The sequence below is a fragment of the Cynara cardunculus genome (genome assembly GCF_001531365.2).
Source record: "Cynara cardunculus var. scolymus isolate 2C chromosome LG 3, CcrdV1, whole genome shotgun sequence".
Lineage (NCBI taxonomy): Eukaryota > Viridiplantae > Streptophyta > Magnoliopsida > Asterales > Asteraceae > Cynara > Cynara cardunculus.
The window spans coordinates 39,572,820-39,590,086 of NC_037530.1; the positions used below are offsets into that span (position 1 = coordinate 39,572,820).

Here is a 17,267-nt window from a genome sequence, read left to right on the forward strand (position 1 = left end):
GGAGAGTTTAGGGACCGTTTATCAAACACTTACCTAGGTAAGCACTTGCCAAGTCACATTATCTTACCAGATACATATGGTAAGGACTGAGATTCTTACCCGGTAAGAGCGAGACAAGGACCATGAGTCTTACCCGGTAAATGAGGACGACGACTCTTACCACGGTAAACGGGTGAATTGTTGTACACAATGTCGTTTTGATAGATTAAAATCTTACCCGGTAAGTAAATAATAGTGTTAAATTTTACCGGTAGGCATTTACCGGGTAAGTGTTTGGTAAACGGCCCCTTAGTCAGTACGCGCAAGATGACCTGGATGACGATGTTTACCAAGAAAAAATATTTATTTTTTCAAAATATTCAAAATAAAAATATTTAATTTAAAAGAATTATCCCTTTTTTTTAAGATTCTAATATTGATTTACACATCTTTCTAACAAGATATATATTCTGTTTGTAATTATGATATCCAATATCTTTAGGATAATGTTATATGTTTCAAATCATGTGGTACCAGCTTGTTTTCGTGAAATCCGTGCGACCATTTTTTTACACTTGAAACTTCACAGCAAAACACTGTGAAGGTAACATTCATATTGTTTTTGCTGTGAAAGTTCGGCATTTTTACCTTCGCAGCGTTTTATTGTGAATTTCAAGTGTAAAAAAGTGATATCAAGGATATCACGAAAATAGACTGGTCTCACGTAAACACAACCCTAATGTTATATGTATTTATTTTTATGTCAAAATCAGGTTAAATTATACATTAAAAATGTAAAAAGTAAATCTTTATATTAATGTGTATGAAAAAGAAACTAATAAGTAGGGGCGCATTTAACCCGCCCCGATTTTTTTAATCAAATTATACAAAACCCACGTATAGACCGGAACATTTCGTCCATTAAAACGTAAAGTCTTAAACCAAAGTTCAAAATTGGGGTAAAAATTAATAAAGACCAGTAAAACCGGATAATTAAACCGAAACAGAAACAATTATATTCAGTTCATTCATAGCTTTGCTCTGAAAACTAGTTTCCGATATCTTTTGGTCTCGATCAAGTTCCGATCGAACCAGGTCTTTTCGATCTAGTTCGAACTCAAACTCCGGTTTTATGTAGGAGTGTAAATTATACGAGATAACTCACGAGCTACTCGAGATTGACAAGGCCAAATCTTGATTCAAATAGGCTCGGCTCGGTATATTAACGAGTCGAGTCGAGCTACCAAGTACTCGATTAAAAAAAACTCGTAATCTTACGAGTTTTTTTTATATATAATTAGTTTTAAAATATAATCGGTTTTATAATATAATTAATAAAATATAATATAATAAAAATGTCTTATATTTTTAGATATTTAAACTTTTAAACCGTAACTAATCAATTATCTTTTTACTAAAATCATAATTTAAAAAAAAAATAAAAAAAAAACTACAAAAATGTCGAGAAATTGTTGCATATTGGAAGAGAGATTATAAACAGTAGAAAAGTGAATGGAGCTTCTAACTTTGTCTTTTGACGAGGAAGTTTGAGGTGCGTCTCTTTAGTTTATAAAGTTTAAGAGAACACCTTTATATTTTATGATTCATATGAAGGCCATAAAATTTCATAAATTTCAACGGGTGAATTTGGTTCGAGTTTGATTCGAGTTCGAGATTGGTTTTAAAAATTGTAATCGAGTTCGATTCAAGTTTAGTTCTCAACTACTCATGAGTTTTCGAGTCGAATTCGAACTTGAAAAATAACTGTGAAATTTGAATCGGGTATATATTTGAGCTCGACTGACATTAGAGGTGTACAAAAAATTGTCAACCCGTAAAATCCGCCCAACCCAACCTGCTAACAACTCAATTAAACTCAACCTGCCAAACTATCAAACCGTTCACCCATCAATTAAGAGGGTTGAAATTTGGTTGGGCCTAGCTCAACTCACCCAACCCGTCGTGAATATATAATTTTTATACAATTATGTATATATATATGTTTGTTATGTATATAATATATATTAATAGTGTATAAATTTTATATAATTTTTATAGATATTATGTTTGTATTTCATTTTAGCTAAATCGTACAGGTTATAAAAAAAATTCAATCAAATAATGATGACAGATAATCTAATTAATAAGAGAAAAATATTGAAATCTTTTTTTGCAGCAACAATAAAATATGTCAAGAATATAAATGATATTGATAGATATTTGGTTGACAAATCAATCAATCTAAATATCTCGTCATTTTATGTTGTACTTTAGCGGAAAGAAAATGCTTAGTTATAGCAATTTACTACAAGAACATTAGATATTATAGGATACTTAAAATGTCTAAGCGTCCTAATATGATATTTTATAAGACAAAACAAGAAAAACGTTCTAAAAAAGCTACAATATGTTTATGGAATGATTTTGGGCGTCTTAATAAATTATACGACGCTTTTAATATAAAGTGTTGTATTAGTTATTTTATACGACACAACTTGAAAAAGTGTTATATGAACATAAGTGTCTTATAAATCGATGAGTTTATGAGACATTTCTCAAAATGTTTCTATAAAATAATTAATATGACATTTTATTTAATAATCATTTTAAAAAACTTGTTGAAACGTTCAAAAACGTCTTATAAAGTATAAACCTATTATAACCTTTTTAGATAAGATCCTTTATAGTATGGTCTATAAACTTAAGTTTTATGGATTATTTCATTCGACAAATTTATGTAACTGCTAACCCGTCAACCCAACCCAACCCGCCTCAACCCGCAAGAGTTGGGTTATACTTTTGAATGAATTGGGTTGAATTGAGATTTTTCCAAACCATCATAGTTAAATTGAGTTGTAAAAATGTTACAAACCGTCCAACCCAACCCGGATACAACCCAAACAATATCATTTACACGCGGGGTTTGAATCATGAATGCTAATTGCAGAAAAGAAAAGACGAGGCGAAGCACGTGACCCATGCACATGGCCTCGAGAAGAAACAAAGCTGAACAAAAAAAGCTTCAAATAAACCTCTCCAGTCTCCACTACCTTCTCTTACATCTCATCAATGGCGATGGTAGGTATCCACCATTTCTGACATAGATTCACTCACCTTTCAAGCTCAATCACACCACCACCACCACCTGCTGCTGCTATTTTGCTGAAAAAAACAAGCTAAAAAATGGCGTAGTAGATTCGAATGGGCGGGACTTCAAATGATTCATCTTCTTCTTCGTCTTCTATGTCGCCTCTTTCATCTCCTTCTTCGATCGTCTATGTCGATTTGTACGGGAAACGACGTCAAATTGCTAAAGTTCAGGTGCTCGAGAGAGAGATTGGATTGATTCAGGTATTGATCTTGTTCATATGCTTGATTTAGTATCGATTTTGGACCATATTTGATGGAAATGGTGGTTATATTCGATTATCGTATTGTTCGTAACGGTTGGAAATTGGAAATTAGGGTTAACTGGTTGAAAATGTGCAACTCGATTCGACATTTTACCCCCAATTCGCTAGGGTTGAATGTTTTTTGGTGGTATATCGGTTTATGATTTCATGAAAACCACATATTTAGGTTTAATATCCATAGATTACTTAGTTTTGCAGCTGGTTTAAGGAATTTGATGAATACTGCTCACCATGCTTGCATTTTTAGGTACGAAACTGGAGGTCTTTGTATTTAACCAAACAACTTCTTGGTTAGCAGTTTAATAAGTTTAATAGACTCATAGCTTATACTATTGATTATACCTGTTTGATAATGGCTTAGGAGGTGTTTGGGATTGTTTATTTTAGGTGTTTTTTTTACTTATTCTAGTCTGACATCAGTGATAAAGCTAAATGTTATAAATGCTAATGTTTAGATGAGGAAAAATAAAACTGCTTATATCAGTATCAAACCAGTAATAAGCAGTTTTTGATAAGTTAATCCTTCCTGACTTATGGAAAAACTGTTTATTACCAGTTTACTATTTTAACCATGTTTTATTAATATTTGTTAATTATTAATCTTATTGATATAAATTTTTGTCAAAAATATTATTATAAATGTTGGAAAATATATTTTTACATGTTAAAAAATCAAATAAGTTAATAAGCAATCACAAACACTCCCATAATTCAATAATACGGAAGATTGTCTTTTTTGGTTCTTTTACATATATAAGCAAAATTTGTCAAATACAAAAAAACAACTTATCAGCTTATTGTTTTTTGGTACCGTTATAAGCTAATCCAAACACTTTTTACAAAACTCCGATTTGATACCACATAAGTTAATAAACACTTTTACAAAAAAAACATAAGTTGTTTTAAATAAGCAATCCCAAACACCCCCAAGTTTTTATGGGACTGCAGAAACCCAAGTTTCTTTTCAAACATGCTCCTCTCGATTAAAAACCACGTTAATTCCAAACCTTCTTGATCTATAAAGGCTCCATAATTTGAACAAATTCATAAACCGGTTTATAATATGTGAAAATACAGTGTTTATACAAAGTTGTTTCATATATGAAACGTCCAAAACTGTTTTATTCACACACAAGAGTCCAAACTTGATTAGACCCTTTTTCAACCCTAAAGCCCGGTCCAGCTTGAGGAAAGAAGGCTTTGCCTTTTTCTTGTCACTAAAAACGGGCTTAAAAGGCCCGTCACTTGGTGCATCTTTCGTTAAATTGCATGTTTTTTCTACTTGAAACATGATCTTAGGGGGATTTTTTCATTTTTATAAGTAGGTGAGAGAAGGTGAAAGTACCGAAATATTGTGTTTAATGTTACATTATACTGTGTGAAGGTTGTAACCTTCATATGACCATCAAATGTGTATTGAAACGATATACTGTATTTGCGTGAAGGTGGTAACCTTCACAAAATATAAGCGTTCCTTCACACAGTGTAAATGCATTTTCACCTGTTTTCACGTTCGCACGAAAATGGGTTATTCTCGGTTCTCACTTCTCACCGAAACCCAACTTTTTTCTACTGATGGGAATTTTGTTAACATTGTTGGTTAACAGGAAGAGATAAAATCACTTGGAGAGGTAGAACTTGCATCAAGATGCTGCAAAGAGTATGCAAATCTTCACTCTTTTAATCAATTACTTATGAAGTGTTTGGTTCAAGCAGGGAAATGAAAATGAAAATGACAGAGAATTAAAATGGAAGTAAATTTTCATTCCCCTAATTTAACCGAAATAAAAATTTGGGCATATAAGGGAACAGGCTCATTGTATTATATAAAATCAAACAGTTTCTTTTATTTTCATTTTCATTAGTTACTGCTTAATATTCTAACCATACACCTCCTTATACATGATCATGCCGAATTAATATACTTTGCTTTGTTCAAACTCGTGTTGATGGGAAAACGTACAGAATTGATGAATATGTAGAGGTGACGCCGGATCCGCTAATAGCACTGTAAGATTTCTTCACCCATAACCCTTGAGTTGGAATCTTGTGAGAACACTTTTGAGTTTTTTGATGAGTTTTTTTTTATCTAACGACTCGCAAGAAATATGGACCTTTATTTGATGGCTTGCAAAAAACCTATGAACCTTCATCCACCTTCACGAACTTTTACGTTCGTTTACACCTCAAATTGTTACAGTTTCAGTCATGGTAATAAAAATAGGAAGGGGAAAAGTTTTCAATATGGAATGATTAAGTTTCTAAACTTTTTTTTGAATAAATAAATAACTAAATTTTTCCATTTTGAATGATCAAGTCCTTGAACATTTCTTTTTCTTATTATAAAACCAGTAACTTTTTTAAGTTAAAACAATGTAGTAAACCAATTTCTAAAAGCTTGATAGTTTATTTATTGAAAAGAATTCATTCATTCATTCAAAAAGGAAAGTTTAATTATTTATTCATTCCAAAAAAAATAGTTTAGAACATCTTCAACAAATTCTACAAAGAAAATTTATATTCCATCTTCAATAACTTCTCCTTTTTTCGGAGATTTACAATATTTTAATTATATTGTTAAAGTATTCAAATATCTTACATAAAATATTATTTTTATCCCCTTTTAATAGATAATTATTTTTCAAGAGTTCTCCACATTCGGAGAAATGGAGAATTTTATTGTTTTTTACTCTCCTATTTTATCTAGTTTGAATATTTTAGATATAAAAAAAAGATGAATTTTAGATTTAAAAAAAAAATCTATGTCACTAATCACGTCAGCAAATAATATTGAGTTGGATACCATATCGCTCGCCACATCAATATAATAACCGTTTAATGCTTTAACCGGTTACTCGGATACTTAAAATGAAAGTTTTAGAAGTATGTTACCCAAAATGAGAATCAAGTTAACGTACGTTACTTTTTCATGCAATTTGCCCTACGGAATAAGGTTTACCCAAAATATAAATCAAGTTAAAGTACGTTACTTTTTCATGTAATTTGCCCTTTGGAATAAGGTTTTGGAAATCTATTGGAGAAATATTCCAACATCTTCATTTTGTATAATCTGTTGGAGATGGTATTAAACTAGGATTTAATCATCTAAAATGGAAAAGTTTAATTGGAATATCCTGAACTTTTCCCAATAGGTGAACGAAGGTGTGAAAATGCAGGTGGATGAAGGTCTGTGTTTTAAAAAAAAAAAAGTGTTCTCACGTGTTCTCGACCAATGAAACTTGATGTTAATAGTACGTTGACGCATTTTTTCATCCACGTCTTCAAGCAGAAATCAGATTCGTAATCGATCCAGAAACTTCTGGAAGAATCTTCGGTAAAAATTATGTTGGATCTTTCATTGATTGCTTAGATTTGATTCAAACAAGCTCCCTTTTATCCTAAATCTTCTGTTTGAAAAATGTTATAAAAGCAGGAGAAAGATTGGTTCTATGTTGTGTTGTTGTGGTTGTTGCAAGACAACAACAATCTGTTGTTCATGCCGCTCGGCGGCAGACGGTGGATGTTGTTGCTGCTCGGGTCACCAAGAGAAAACACGTACCCCGGAACGTTGCAATTGTCCCAGGATTTCATGCCACTGCAGTTGCAAACCGTCATGTCCAAAATGTTCGGTTTGTTGTTGTAAACCATGCTCATGCTTTTAAGTGTATGATGAATGTATCGATAGCACCCAGATACATGTAATGGGTTATTATGAGTAGGGGTTTGAACGATTCCAGTTTGTAACTAGCTACTCGAGGTCGAGCTCAAGTCGTTCTCGAACACAAAACAAGACTCGTTTAAATTTACAAGCCGAGCCTCCTAACACCAATGTTCGACTCGGCTCATTCGAAAACACAATTAAAATTTTCAAGTCGAGTCGAGCAATTCAAGGGTACACTTTTTCGAGACAAACATGTTAATATGTTCATAAATGATAAAAAATAATATGAATATTATCGAGCTCGACCAATAAACGGGTCAATCGATCACAGATTTGAACCCTTAAACGAGCTTGAATCCTACATTGAAAAAATTAATCGAGCTTGAGTCGAGTCTAGCTTGACCCTTGTAATGTTTTTCTGGCCAAGCTTAAGTAACCTACCACTCAATATGAACCCATTCACAGTAGATTTCTAGTTTATCACGTAATAAATGATAATCTAGAGAGCATTTGTTGATGTCGTTTAAGGTTTGCTTACCTATGCATTTAGGATGCGTTTGGTAAACAGGCACGACAAAAATTAGATAGAACAAAAACATGTTATCCACGTTTAACGCAGTAATTAGACCGGGACCTGGCTGAGTGAGACAAAAATACCATTTTTTTTGTACCACCAAAATAATTGAAATAGGACAAGATGGATAAATTACTAAATTACCCATATCAAATTAAAACTTCCTACAATTTTTTCACCTGTGTACCTCATTTTCGTCTGTCCCATCCAATCATGTCCGGTCGTTTACGCCTACCAAACACACCCTTACGGTCCTACTTAGACGTAAAGATGAAGTTATGTACACAACAATTTGGACAAGGATTAAATTGAACAAGTCCCTCAATCGTTTAACCAAACACTAAAGAAGAATCACCAAATCCATCTAAGAAATATACTTTCGTAATCATAGAACATGATACACGTTCCGACGATATTCCAGTATAACTTTAAGAAACGAACACGATCCCAGAGTCTTTCCTTATAATTCCTTATAATTTCCAGAAACTCGTAACACGAAATTAACATAAGTGTCTCTTTGTTCCATGTTTACCTTAGTTTGCGGAATTCCATCGACAGTAAGAATGTCCCTAGCCCGATACCATTCTCTAGTGCCCGTATTTCTGGAACTCCCACTCGCTATTATCTGCAGAGAACCGAACACCCAACCGATTATCCATGTTGCAAAGATTGTTACAAACAGAGGATGATAGTTAAAAAAGTAAATTACGATTTTTGTCTCTGTGATTTAGATATTGCAATTTCCATCCATATGGTTTGCAATGTATCATTATTTTCGTCCCTGAACTAATTCCTTACCTTTTACAAGTACAAACGACGAAAATAATAAAGAATTGTAAACCACAGGGACTGAAACAACAATAGATTACAAACCATAGGGACGAAAACCGCACTTTCTAAACCATATGGACAAAAAGCGCAATTCTTAACAAACCACAGGGACAAAAAAGGTAATTTACTCTAGTTAAAAATGCAGTTGTATACCTAGAGGACAAACTTGACGAGTCTTCAGCCAGCGGCTGATGCAGTGGAAATGGAAAGCATGGTTGCAGACACCTGAGAGAACATATAATCCATTAGAGATGATAAGATGAATTATGCACATGACAAGAATGATCGATAATGACCGAAAGATCATTGGCTCAGAAGTATCCGGGTTACTGGTAAATCCTGGACTCCTAAAAGTCATGGGGTTCAAACGTTAGACGTGACCAAAAGTTTTTGGTTGATTTGGTTAATCTCGAGACTTTTTTCGGTTTTTAGTTGATATTTCTTGTAATTTCTAATATCCTGAAGCACCCCTCAAAGTTTATCATGGTGCACCTTTCATACCCCAAAAGAAATCTACTTGTGGAAATTGGTTGAGCAGGTGCATAAGACCCCTCTCAGGCCTTCATAGACCCGTCCCTGTCACCAAATCTTACAACAAATCCATAAAAATTGGTTTAAACAATAAATCTACTCAAACGGGTAAACACCAAATCTCACCCAAAAATGTAAGAATCTCATTATATTCTTTTATCTTTTCTTATTCGTGTAAATGAATAGTGTTATACCAAATTTGGTAGTTAGTATTAATTACACCAAATTTTGTATCACCATTGGAGTGATTTGGTGTAGGATTTTGGGATTTGGCGTCCTCATTGCACATGGTCTTAGAAAATGCAAATATTCCTTTTCATCCATGGTCATGTTCACTTAAATTTCAAGGAATAAAAAAAAAACAAAGATCTAACTGCCCATCTTTAAGTTGCTTACCAATATAACGAACTGGTTACCCTTAATTTGAGCACATAAGGTTCTCAATAGCTCTTTATCAACACCTATAAGCATCTAAAGATGTGCAGTCACAGCATCACATTCATACCATCATATGAAACACCAGCAAGTCACAATAAGAGTCCATATTTCACGCTCAAGATATAACTACTACTTTATCCTTTTCACAAGAATCAGAAATAAAAAGTCATAAACGTATTGTAGCACAGTACTATTTCTATATCAATTAACATTACAAAAAGGCAATTTGTCCTTTGTATAGCCCTATCATTTTTTTATTAACCTGGATATCCAACCCACTATGCGAGCCGACAAATCCCAGGGTGACCACCTGCTTTGCAGGTAGCCCGGAGTCACCGCATTTGAACCTCCGTGGCCACAAGAGGATTTTTAGTCCTCCTTGGATTTGAACATGGAACCTCCGGGCACTTTTGACCTTTGGAGCCCAGGCTCAAACCAATCAGGCACCACCCTTGTGGTTTGTATAGCCCTATCATTTGTGCAACCGATGAGCAAAACTCTGTTTAATGGCATTTAACAGCAATGATTTTGATTTCAAGCAGGATTGCATCCCTATGGTTTTCTGGGCCACCTATGTTGGTATAAAATCATTAACACTTCCTACTAAAGAAGAACCAATGTAGGCTACTCGAGAACATTATAGCATTACATATAGTCTAATGGTCCTTATAGTTACCTACTTATGCGTCCGAGAGAGGCTTGTTCTTCACAGCATGGATTGTTGACAATGGATTTATACATAAGGAGGGTGATGTAGAGGGAGCAATGAACTCTGGACCAAGGATCCTGTGAAAAAACCTGAAAGGGGGAGCAGCAGAGGTATTTAAAAAGAGGGTTGTCCTGGAGGTAGGCAATGTCGTTAGAGTAGTGACCAAGCTTACACTAGAAGTATCGTCAGGGAGAACTAGGGACGAAAATGAATGTTGGTGGTAGAACGAAGACATAGAAGCGAAAGTCAGGGTAAAACAAGCATACGTTATGGAGCTCATCTGTACAGGGAGGATGAGGAAAGAAGTAGGTTGAAGGAATTACACTAGGAAGCAAAACGAGGGGCGAAGAATGTGGTGACTATGGCAAAGGATAAGGCCTATGAGAAGATGTACAAGAGGTTAGACAGCAGAAGATTAGAGATTGGAATATACAGGCAGGCAAAAGCATAAGGTGCATTGAGGATGAGAATGAACGTGTCTTAATTAAGGATGATGTTATTAAGAAGAAATAGGATAATTATTTTTGTGAGTTGTTTAACGAGGCAAAGGGAAGAAAGAGTGAGATAGAGGGAGTATGGGACATCAATGACCATGCAATCTAGGTGTAGGGACAAGGGAAAGGAAGGTTAGAAAGCCGACAGATTAGTCGCCCGAGTCCTACAGTAGATATAGGGATGTGTAGTGTTCCTTACCTTTCCTATGTTTCATAATCATCATACCTACTTTTCTTTTTGCTTACTATGAACTCAACCCCGAGCGCTACTTCCAAGGATATACTATGGGTTCGTTTGATTTGGTTTAGCTTCATGGAAAATATGACTTGTTTAAGTATCATTCTGCCCATGTGAACTCCAATCAACCTTGTCTCACTAAAAAATGAAGTCCAAAGTAAAAGCATGTTACCTAAGACAAAGACAAGCATAAAACCTATTAAACTCACACACAACAAGCCGTTCCAAGAAAACATCTCATCCTAAAGAAGTAACACTAAAAACTAATTATACATCATGCTTCAGAAACCAATGTGTAGTTTTGACACGCATGACACCTTATTATTTGCAAATCCCCTAGAATATTTTCATCTAAGCAGTTGTCGGAATTGCTTGTAGAAGCACTGACTAGGGCTTCAAACAAATATGATGGAGCAAAATGTTTTAGTTCACAAGATACCCGTTAACAAATTCCCAAAGATACGAGCTCATGTAGCCCTACAAAGGTGACAGTACTTATCTTCCAAGTCATCAATCATGAACATATTTATCCACACAGGTTGAGAGAATGATGGAATATTTGAGAATCAATTAGATAACACGTTTCTTTTGTCTGAGAACCACATATAGTTACAACTTATTCTAAAGGCAAAGAACCAGCAAAAAGTGAAGAGATCCTGCAAATTATCCAGAGCATTCCTCCCTTTTTGCAGATATTGGGTAAACAAACACCCGATAGCATAACAATTTTACGACTCCCAAGAGAACTCACAGACATATAACAGTACTATTATTCGTCTAGGAACAAAATTAGGGTTAAGGCCCAACAGCTTACCCCAAGCCACAGTACACTCCTCGCTGGTGGCGCTGGCCTGATTAGCTTGGCACTCGATGCCTGATTGAAACAAAAACCACATAAGACTACATCGAACAATATAAGTGCACCTTATGGTAAAAACAAACACTCACATAGATCCATGATGTGATTTCTACAAATCGCGCAATTGTCAACCACGATATCTGCATCAATTAAAGCACGAAGAACATCAAATTATTGCTGTAATAACAACATACTAAGAACTAGGATTATGAATTTGCAATTTCTCTGACCCCAAGCCCATAGAGAGACGGCGTTCCACTTTTTGATTTCGAAACGCTTCGGTTTCTTTGAAGAAGAAGATGCCACAGGAGAAGATGAAGAAGGTCCGGGAAGACTCGATGCGTCACTGGCGAGAACCATCGTCACGTCGGAATCCATTGACGGTAACCAAAAGTCGCCGGGAAAAACTTGGGTAGGTAATGAGAGATGATCCAACGAGGAAAAAACAGTAATCCCTCTTTCCTGAAAGTGGCTTAAAACCTTTACCCCCATTTATTTACAATAATGGCCCCTGAACTATTTCTCAATTTACAATTTCGATCTTTGATAAACAACTATTGCAGTTTGGCCCCTGACTTGGAAGAAAAGATGTTGATTTCTTTAAAATTTTCTCTGTAATTTATTTTATTTTTTCAGATAATTTCATGGAACCATTTATCCAAAAAAAAAAAAACTGAAATTAAAAAGATTGTAATGTTAATAATTAAAATGTTGCAATTTTGTCTCCTCAAATAAGCGATAATTTTCGTTTTTAAACCATAAGGGTGGTGTCTGAATGATTTGAGTTTACACTTAAAAAGGTAAAAATGTCTGGTCTTTAATGGTTAGATTTACCAACAATAACCACAAGGCTGTTGACTGATTGGTTTAAGTTTGGCCTCCAAATGTCAAATTGTCTGGAAGTCTAAAGTTCAAATCCAATAAAGGATAAAAAATCTCCTTATGGTCACAGAGGTTCAAATGTGGTGACTCCGGGCTACCCACAAAGCAGATGGTCGTCCTGAGATTAGTTGACTCGCATATCGGGTTGGATATTCAGGTTAATTAAAAAAATATTTACCAACAAAATGTCATTAATATATATTTTTTTAATATTCGTAAATAATAAAAAAATTGTAAAGTCAAAAAATGGGTACCATAAATAAATTATAATCAACGACATTAATATATAATTTGAATATTTATTTCAAGATTAAATTATTAGCATTATTTATGAATTTTTAAACGTTTTTTTTTTTTAGAGGAAATAATTATACGTCTGTTTTGGACAACTTTTCAAGATATACCAAAAGGGCATTTTGGTAATTCATTTTCTTTTAAATTTTTGTAACATTAAGGGGCCGTTTACCAAATGCTTATTTGGGTAAGCGTTTACCAAGTTATATTACCTTACCGTATGAATATAGTAAGGACCAAAAATCTTACCCGGTAAGAACGAGGCAAGGACTGAGAGTCTTACCCGGCCGGTAATGAGGGCAATGACTCTTACCACAGTCAGCTCTTACCGGGTAAATTGTCGCATAGAAAACCGTTTTTGTTGACTAAAATCTTATCCAGTAAGTAAATAATAGTATTGAATTTTACTGGTAAGTGTTTACCGGATAAGTGTTTGGTAAACGACCCCTAAGTAATTTTTGTTTTCGAAAATTAAAATCTAGACTTTAAAACGACAAATTAAATGAGCGGTCTTTATAAAAAAAAAATAGGTAAGGATAGATTAAAATATAACTAATGAAAAAGCTTTTGAAAGGGTTTTTGTATTGTAGTAGATTTTAAAAATGTTTTTTTGTTAAAAAAAATATAAGTGGAAAGCTGATGTGACAAAAGTAAAAAGCTGTTGAAAGACTTGCGTATTACGGATGCTATAAGGGTGCATTTGGTACACAGAACTAGACTGTAACAGAACAAAACATAGATCATCGTTTCATATTTGACATGACTTTTATGTGGAATAGACAAAAACAGAGTGAGTATCCACCCCCACCCCGTGGAACAAGCGAGCACAAACTTTTTTTTACCAGTACAGTCTCAAAATAGAACTTAATTATCTTCCAAAACATCAAATACGCCTTCATTTTTACATTTTATTCATTTTAAAAAAATCATTGTATTTACGGTCTTTAAGTTTTCACTTTATTGTCCTCGGAAATATTGTTTTTATACGAGATTTATATATTTTGATTAATTTATATAATTTATTAAATATTAAAAATAAAAATCGAAAACTACATATTTTTTTTATTTTTGTGTTATTCTAACCGTGTTGATGAAAATTTTCTACTGACATGTTTTGTTATATTAAATATTTAAGGGATTTTGGAGGGTTTTAGTTTTTGTTGTTACAGTAAAACCCTCAAAATAGTTCTGATTTGTATAGTGAGTACCTGGTTATCTCATATGATACGTACATGCCATGTTGGTGAATAAAGTCGTAAGTTATCTGGATGTCGTATGTTGTGACGGATGTTTGCATTTATGGGCAGTGAAGGACACTGGTTTCGATTGTGACAATTGTGGAATCATCGATACAGAAAGAACGGTGAATATGAAGAGATGTTTAATGATATTATCGATCAAACTGAAATACGTGTAAAACTTGATTGCTATTTAATGATGTTGGTCACATCGTTAATGCGTAGATGACCAAATCATATACCACAAGTTAAACGATCGGTTACAAAATTCCTATAATATTTAAACATATAGGAAATACATACGAGAGGGAAAGTCAGATATTGTGAGAAATGAAGGTTTATTTGTGAATAATTGAAAAAATCTATTTGAAGATACATATCGCATTACATAGTATTCATATATATTCACATATGAATATTCAAAGCGAATTTCGATAATTCACTTATAAACCTTTTGTTAATATCCAAATCGTTTTTTCAGTCATTCAGATACAAACTTTCCGTTAACTTTCTAATACTTTTATGATATTTAATTTTTTTTTTTTTATTAAAACCCTTTGTGATATTTTTTTAAAAACTTAAATTTATGTCCCGTAAATTTACAAAGGAGTCGTTTATCAAACATTTACCCAGTGAATGCTTACCGGTAAAATTTAACACTACCCCTTACTTATCGGGTAAGACTTTATTCCACCAAAACGTCATTGTATGCAATAATTTACTCAGCAAGTGATTACTCTGGTAAGAGTTGTCGCACTCACTTGTCGGGTAAAACTCTTGAATGTTGTCTCACTTTTACCGGGTAAGATTGTTGATCCTTATCATATCCATCCGATAAAATAACGTGACTTGATAAACACTTATCTAAATAAACATTTCGTGAACCGTCACAAAATTATATGAGGTTTAAATCAAATTCCATTGAACGATTGATGTAATGGGAGTGGAAATAAATTCAGAAATATATCGGTTTTGATAAAAGATGACGTGGTGGAACCATGGGAACCAGAGGTATTTGGGCCCACAACTAACTGGTCCCCATGTGGCCGGTTCGTTATAAAATTAAGAAGTAAACATCAATTTTGCACCCCAACCTTTGTAATTTTTGTAAAATACAGCCCCTAAACCTTACAAACTCGAATTTTCAACTGTTTTGGTTTCTTTGTCTGACGGTTGTTAACCTTTTTCTGTCAAAGGGTTGTGTGACAGTTGCTGATTGGTTTGGTGCAGAATGATTAAATGGTCAGAATGATTAAGAGACTATCATGATACAGTGCAAATGAAATATAATTATTTACAACAAAATTATGGTGTTGAATGGTTAAGAGAGGTCCATGATACAAAATCATTCAGATGGTTTTAGAACCATTAAGAGACATACTTTTTTTATCAAACAAGATTCACCTCTTAACGATTCAGATGTTGCCTGTTAATGGAACTATTAATAGGTAAACAAACAACCCTTAAATTTAGTTACATGAGGGGCATTTTAGTTATTTTTATTGATATCATATTAGAATTAAAAAATATATTGTATTTTTAATTTTAATTCTTTTTTTCTGTTTAAGATATGATTGGTTTAGGTTGGAAAATGAAAACAAAAATGTCAGAAAATAAAAACGGGAATGACTTTTCATTCCCCGAGTCTAATTTAAAATGAAATAGTCTCTTTTATTATCATTACTGTTGATTACTGCTTAAAGCCTTTAATCAAACATTTCCTTAAAAAATATGATTTAAATAAAAAATACATTACGTTTTTATTATTTTAATATAATAAAAATAATGAAAATGACTAAAATACTCTTCATTTAATTGGAAGTAACATATAAAGTTAACAGTCGTTAGATAAATGGACCAAAACTGCTTAGAATGAACAAACATGAAGGACCAAAAACCGAATTTTTGAAATTTAGAGATAATATTCATCAAAAATTACAAACATTAGGGACCAAAATTAAACTTTACTCTAAATTTAAGCAACCAAAATTTCAGATCACAGAGAAATGGACGATCGATAATCGTGCGTGATTCCTCAGAAATCCTCGCCGGCCACCGGAATCTCATCATCATCATCATGACTTCAATCGTCAACATCACAACCTTCAACGAAGTCAACATCGCCGAAATGGATCAGAAACAGGCAATTTACCGGTGCACAATCCGCCGCAGAATATGGCCGTTACGGCGGAAGAAGAAGAAGCTGCCGACGGTGAGACTCGGCGGAAAACGGCAGTTACTGGTAAGAATGCTTAAACGGATTCGAATCAGATGGCTGAAGTTGAAGAAGGCATGTACCTTGAAGAAACTGAAAGAATACTACTCATCTGTTCTGAAGGACGTAATTGAAGCCGGTGGAACCTTCGAGACGTTTCAACAGAGGCTTCTTCTAGAAACTTCTTTCGCCGTCCCTGTTATGGGCCTTTCCTTCAATACTTTCCATTGATGCAGATTCATCGATCGCCATGGCCGGATTTGGGATTTCTCGCCGGAGATCTTACAAATTTTCAATGTCCACAAGAAGTTTTGGCGGATTGCGTGCATTAATTTTCCACTTCTTCCCCTCAAAAGAAAGTGAATTAATTACATGGTAATTATGGAATTAAATGTGTTCATATTTTTATATTTCTATTTTTTTGGGATGTGTTTTTAATTAGGAATTCACAACAAAAACAAAAACAAAAATAAAAACAAAATGTATTTAGGGGCCGCTTACCCTATTATTATCTGGTAAGTGTTTACTGGTAAAATTCAGTACTTTTATTTCCTTGTTGGATAACGTTTTCGTTAATCATTGATAAGCATCTTTTATCTGATATTGGTATCGCTTACTGGGTAAGAGTCTTATATTTCACCTTATATGTTTATATGTCCTTCATATGCCTCTTACTGTGTAAGAAGCTTACTTGGTAAAGGCGATTACAGATAATAGTCATAACTCTCAAAACTTACCTTATCGTGTAATATTCTCGTTCATCAAAAATGGATTGTAGATATACGTCTTTTACCCAGTAAGTGTTAATCGACCATGAGTCTTCTCTCACACTTACATGTAAGATTCTCGATACTTGCTATACCTCTTACCGAATAAGAAGTTGACCTGATAAAAGCGCTTATTGACAAGAG

The 17,267-nt window shown here is 33.8% G+C and overlaps 3 protein-coding genes across 4 annotated transcripts; 2 read left to right on the plus strand and 1 right to left on the minus strand.

The window, feature by feature from the left end:
- The first annotated feature begins 3,031 nt into the window (after window positions 1-3,031).
- On the plus strand, window positions 3,032-7,197 carry LOC112510343 (guanine nucleotide-binding protein subunit gamma 3-like). 2 transcript variants are annotated; one of them, XM_025115740.1, is made up of 5 exons: window positions 3,032-3,330; window positions 5,000-5,052; window positions 5,358-5,402; window positions 6,679-6,726; window positions 6,826-7,197. In XM_025115740.1, the coding sequence occupies exons 1-5, from the start codon at window positions 3,181-3,183 to the stop codon at window positions 7,052-7,054; spliced, it is 525 nt and encodes a 174-aa protein (XP_024971508.1). In that variant the 5' UTR covers window positions 3,032-3,180; the 3' UTR covers window positions 7,055-7,197. The 2 variants fall into 2 exon arrangements, with proteins under 2 accessions (XP_024971508.1, XP_024971509.1); XM_025115741.1 differs by having other exon boundaries at window positions 6,682-6,726.
- A 713-nt stretch (window positions 7,198-7,910) lies between these two features.
- LOC112509462 (RING-box protein 1a-like) lies at window positions 7,911-12,179 on the minus strand. The gene is made up of 5 exons (XM_025114433.1): window positions 11,958-12,179; window positions 11,817-11,867; window positions 11,683-11,742; window positions 8,612-8,683; window positions 7,911-8,252 (listed from the first exon to the last, which is right to left on the minus strand). The coding sequence occupies exons 1-5, from the start codon at window positions 12,103-12,105 to the stop codon at window positions 8,215-8,217; spliced, it is 369 nt and encodes a 122-aa protein (XP_024970201.1). The 5' UTR covers window positions 12,106-12,179; the 3' UTR covers window positions 7,911-8,214.
- A 3,921-nt stretch (window positions 12,180-16,100) lies between these two features.
- LOC112509780 lies at window positions 16,101-16,938 on the plus strand. Its single transcript, XM_025114924.1, has one exon. It carries the CDS (start codon window positions 16,219-16,221, stop codon window positions 16,585-16,587), a length of 369 nt encoding a protein of 122 aa, XP_024970692.1. The 5' UTR covers window positions 16,101-16,218; the 3' UTR covers window positions 16,588-16,938.
- The last annotated feature ends 329 nt before the right edge of the window (window positions 16,939-17,267 follow it).

Bases quoted from the DNA above. Each gene is read 5' to 3' on its own strand.
- LOC112509780 (XM_025114924.1), top strand. From the start codon at position 16,219: ATGACTTCAATCGTCAACATCACAACCTTCAACGAAGTCAACATCGCC.
- LOC112509462 (XM_025114433.1), bottom strand. From the start codon at position 12,105: ATGGATTCCGACGTGACGATGGTTCTCGCCAGTGACGCATCGAGTCTT. The intron at 11,868-11,957 runs GTCAGAGAAATT...TAATTGATGCAG, and splicing joins CGTCTCTCTATGGGCTTGGG to ATATCGTGGTTGACAATTGC. The intron at 8,253-8,611 runs GTATACAACTGC...GGTTCTCTGCAG, and splicing joins TCGTCAAGTTTGTCCTCTAG to ATAATAGCGAGTGGGAGTTC.
- LOC112510343 (XM_025115740.1), top strand. From the start codon at position 3,181: ATGGGCGGGACTTCAAATGATTCATCTTCTTCTTCGTCTTCTATGTCG. The intron at 5,403-6,678 runs GTAAGATTTCTT...CACGTCTTCAAG, and splicing joins CCGGATCCGCTAATAGCACT to CAGAAATCAGATTCGTAATC. The intron at 6,727-6,825 runs GTAAAAATTATG...TTATAAAAGCAG, and splicing joins AACTTCTGGAAGAATCTTCG to GAGAAAGATTGGTTCTATGT.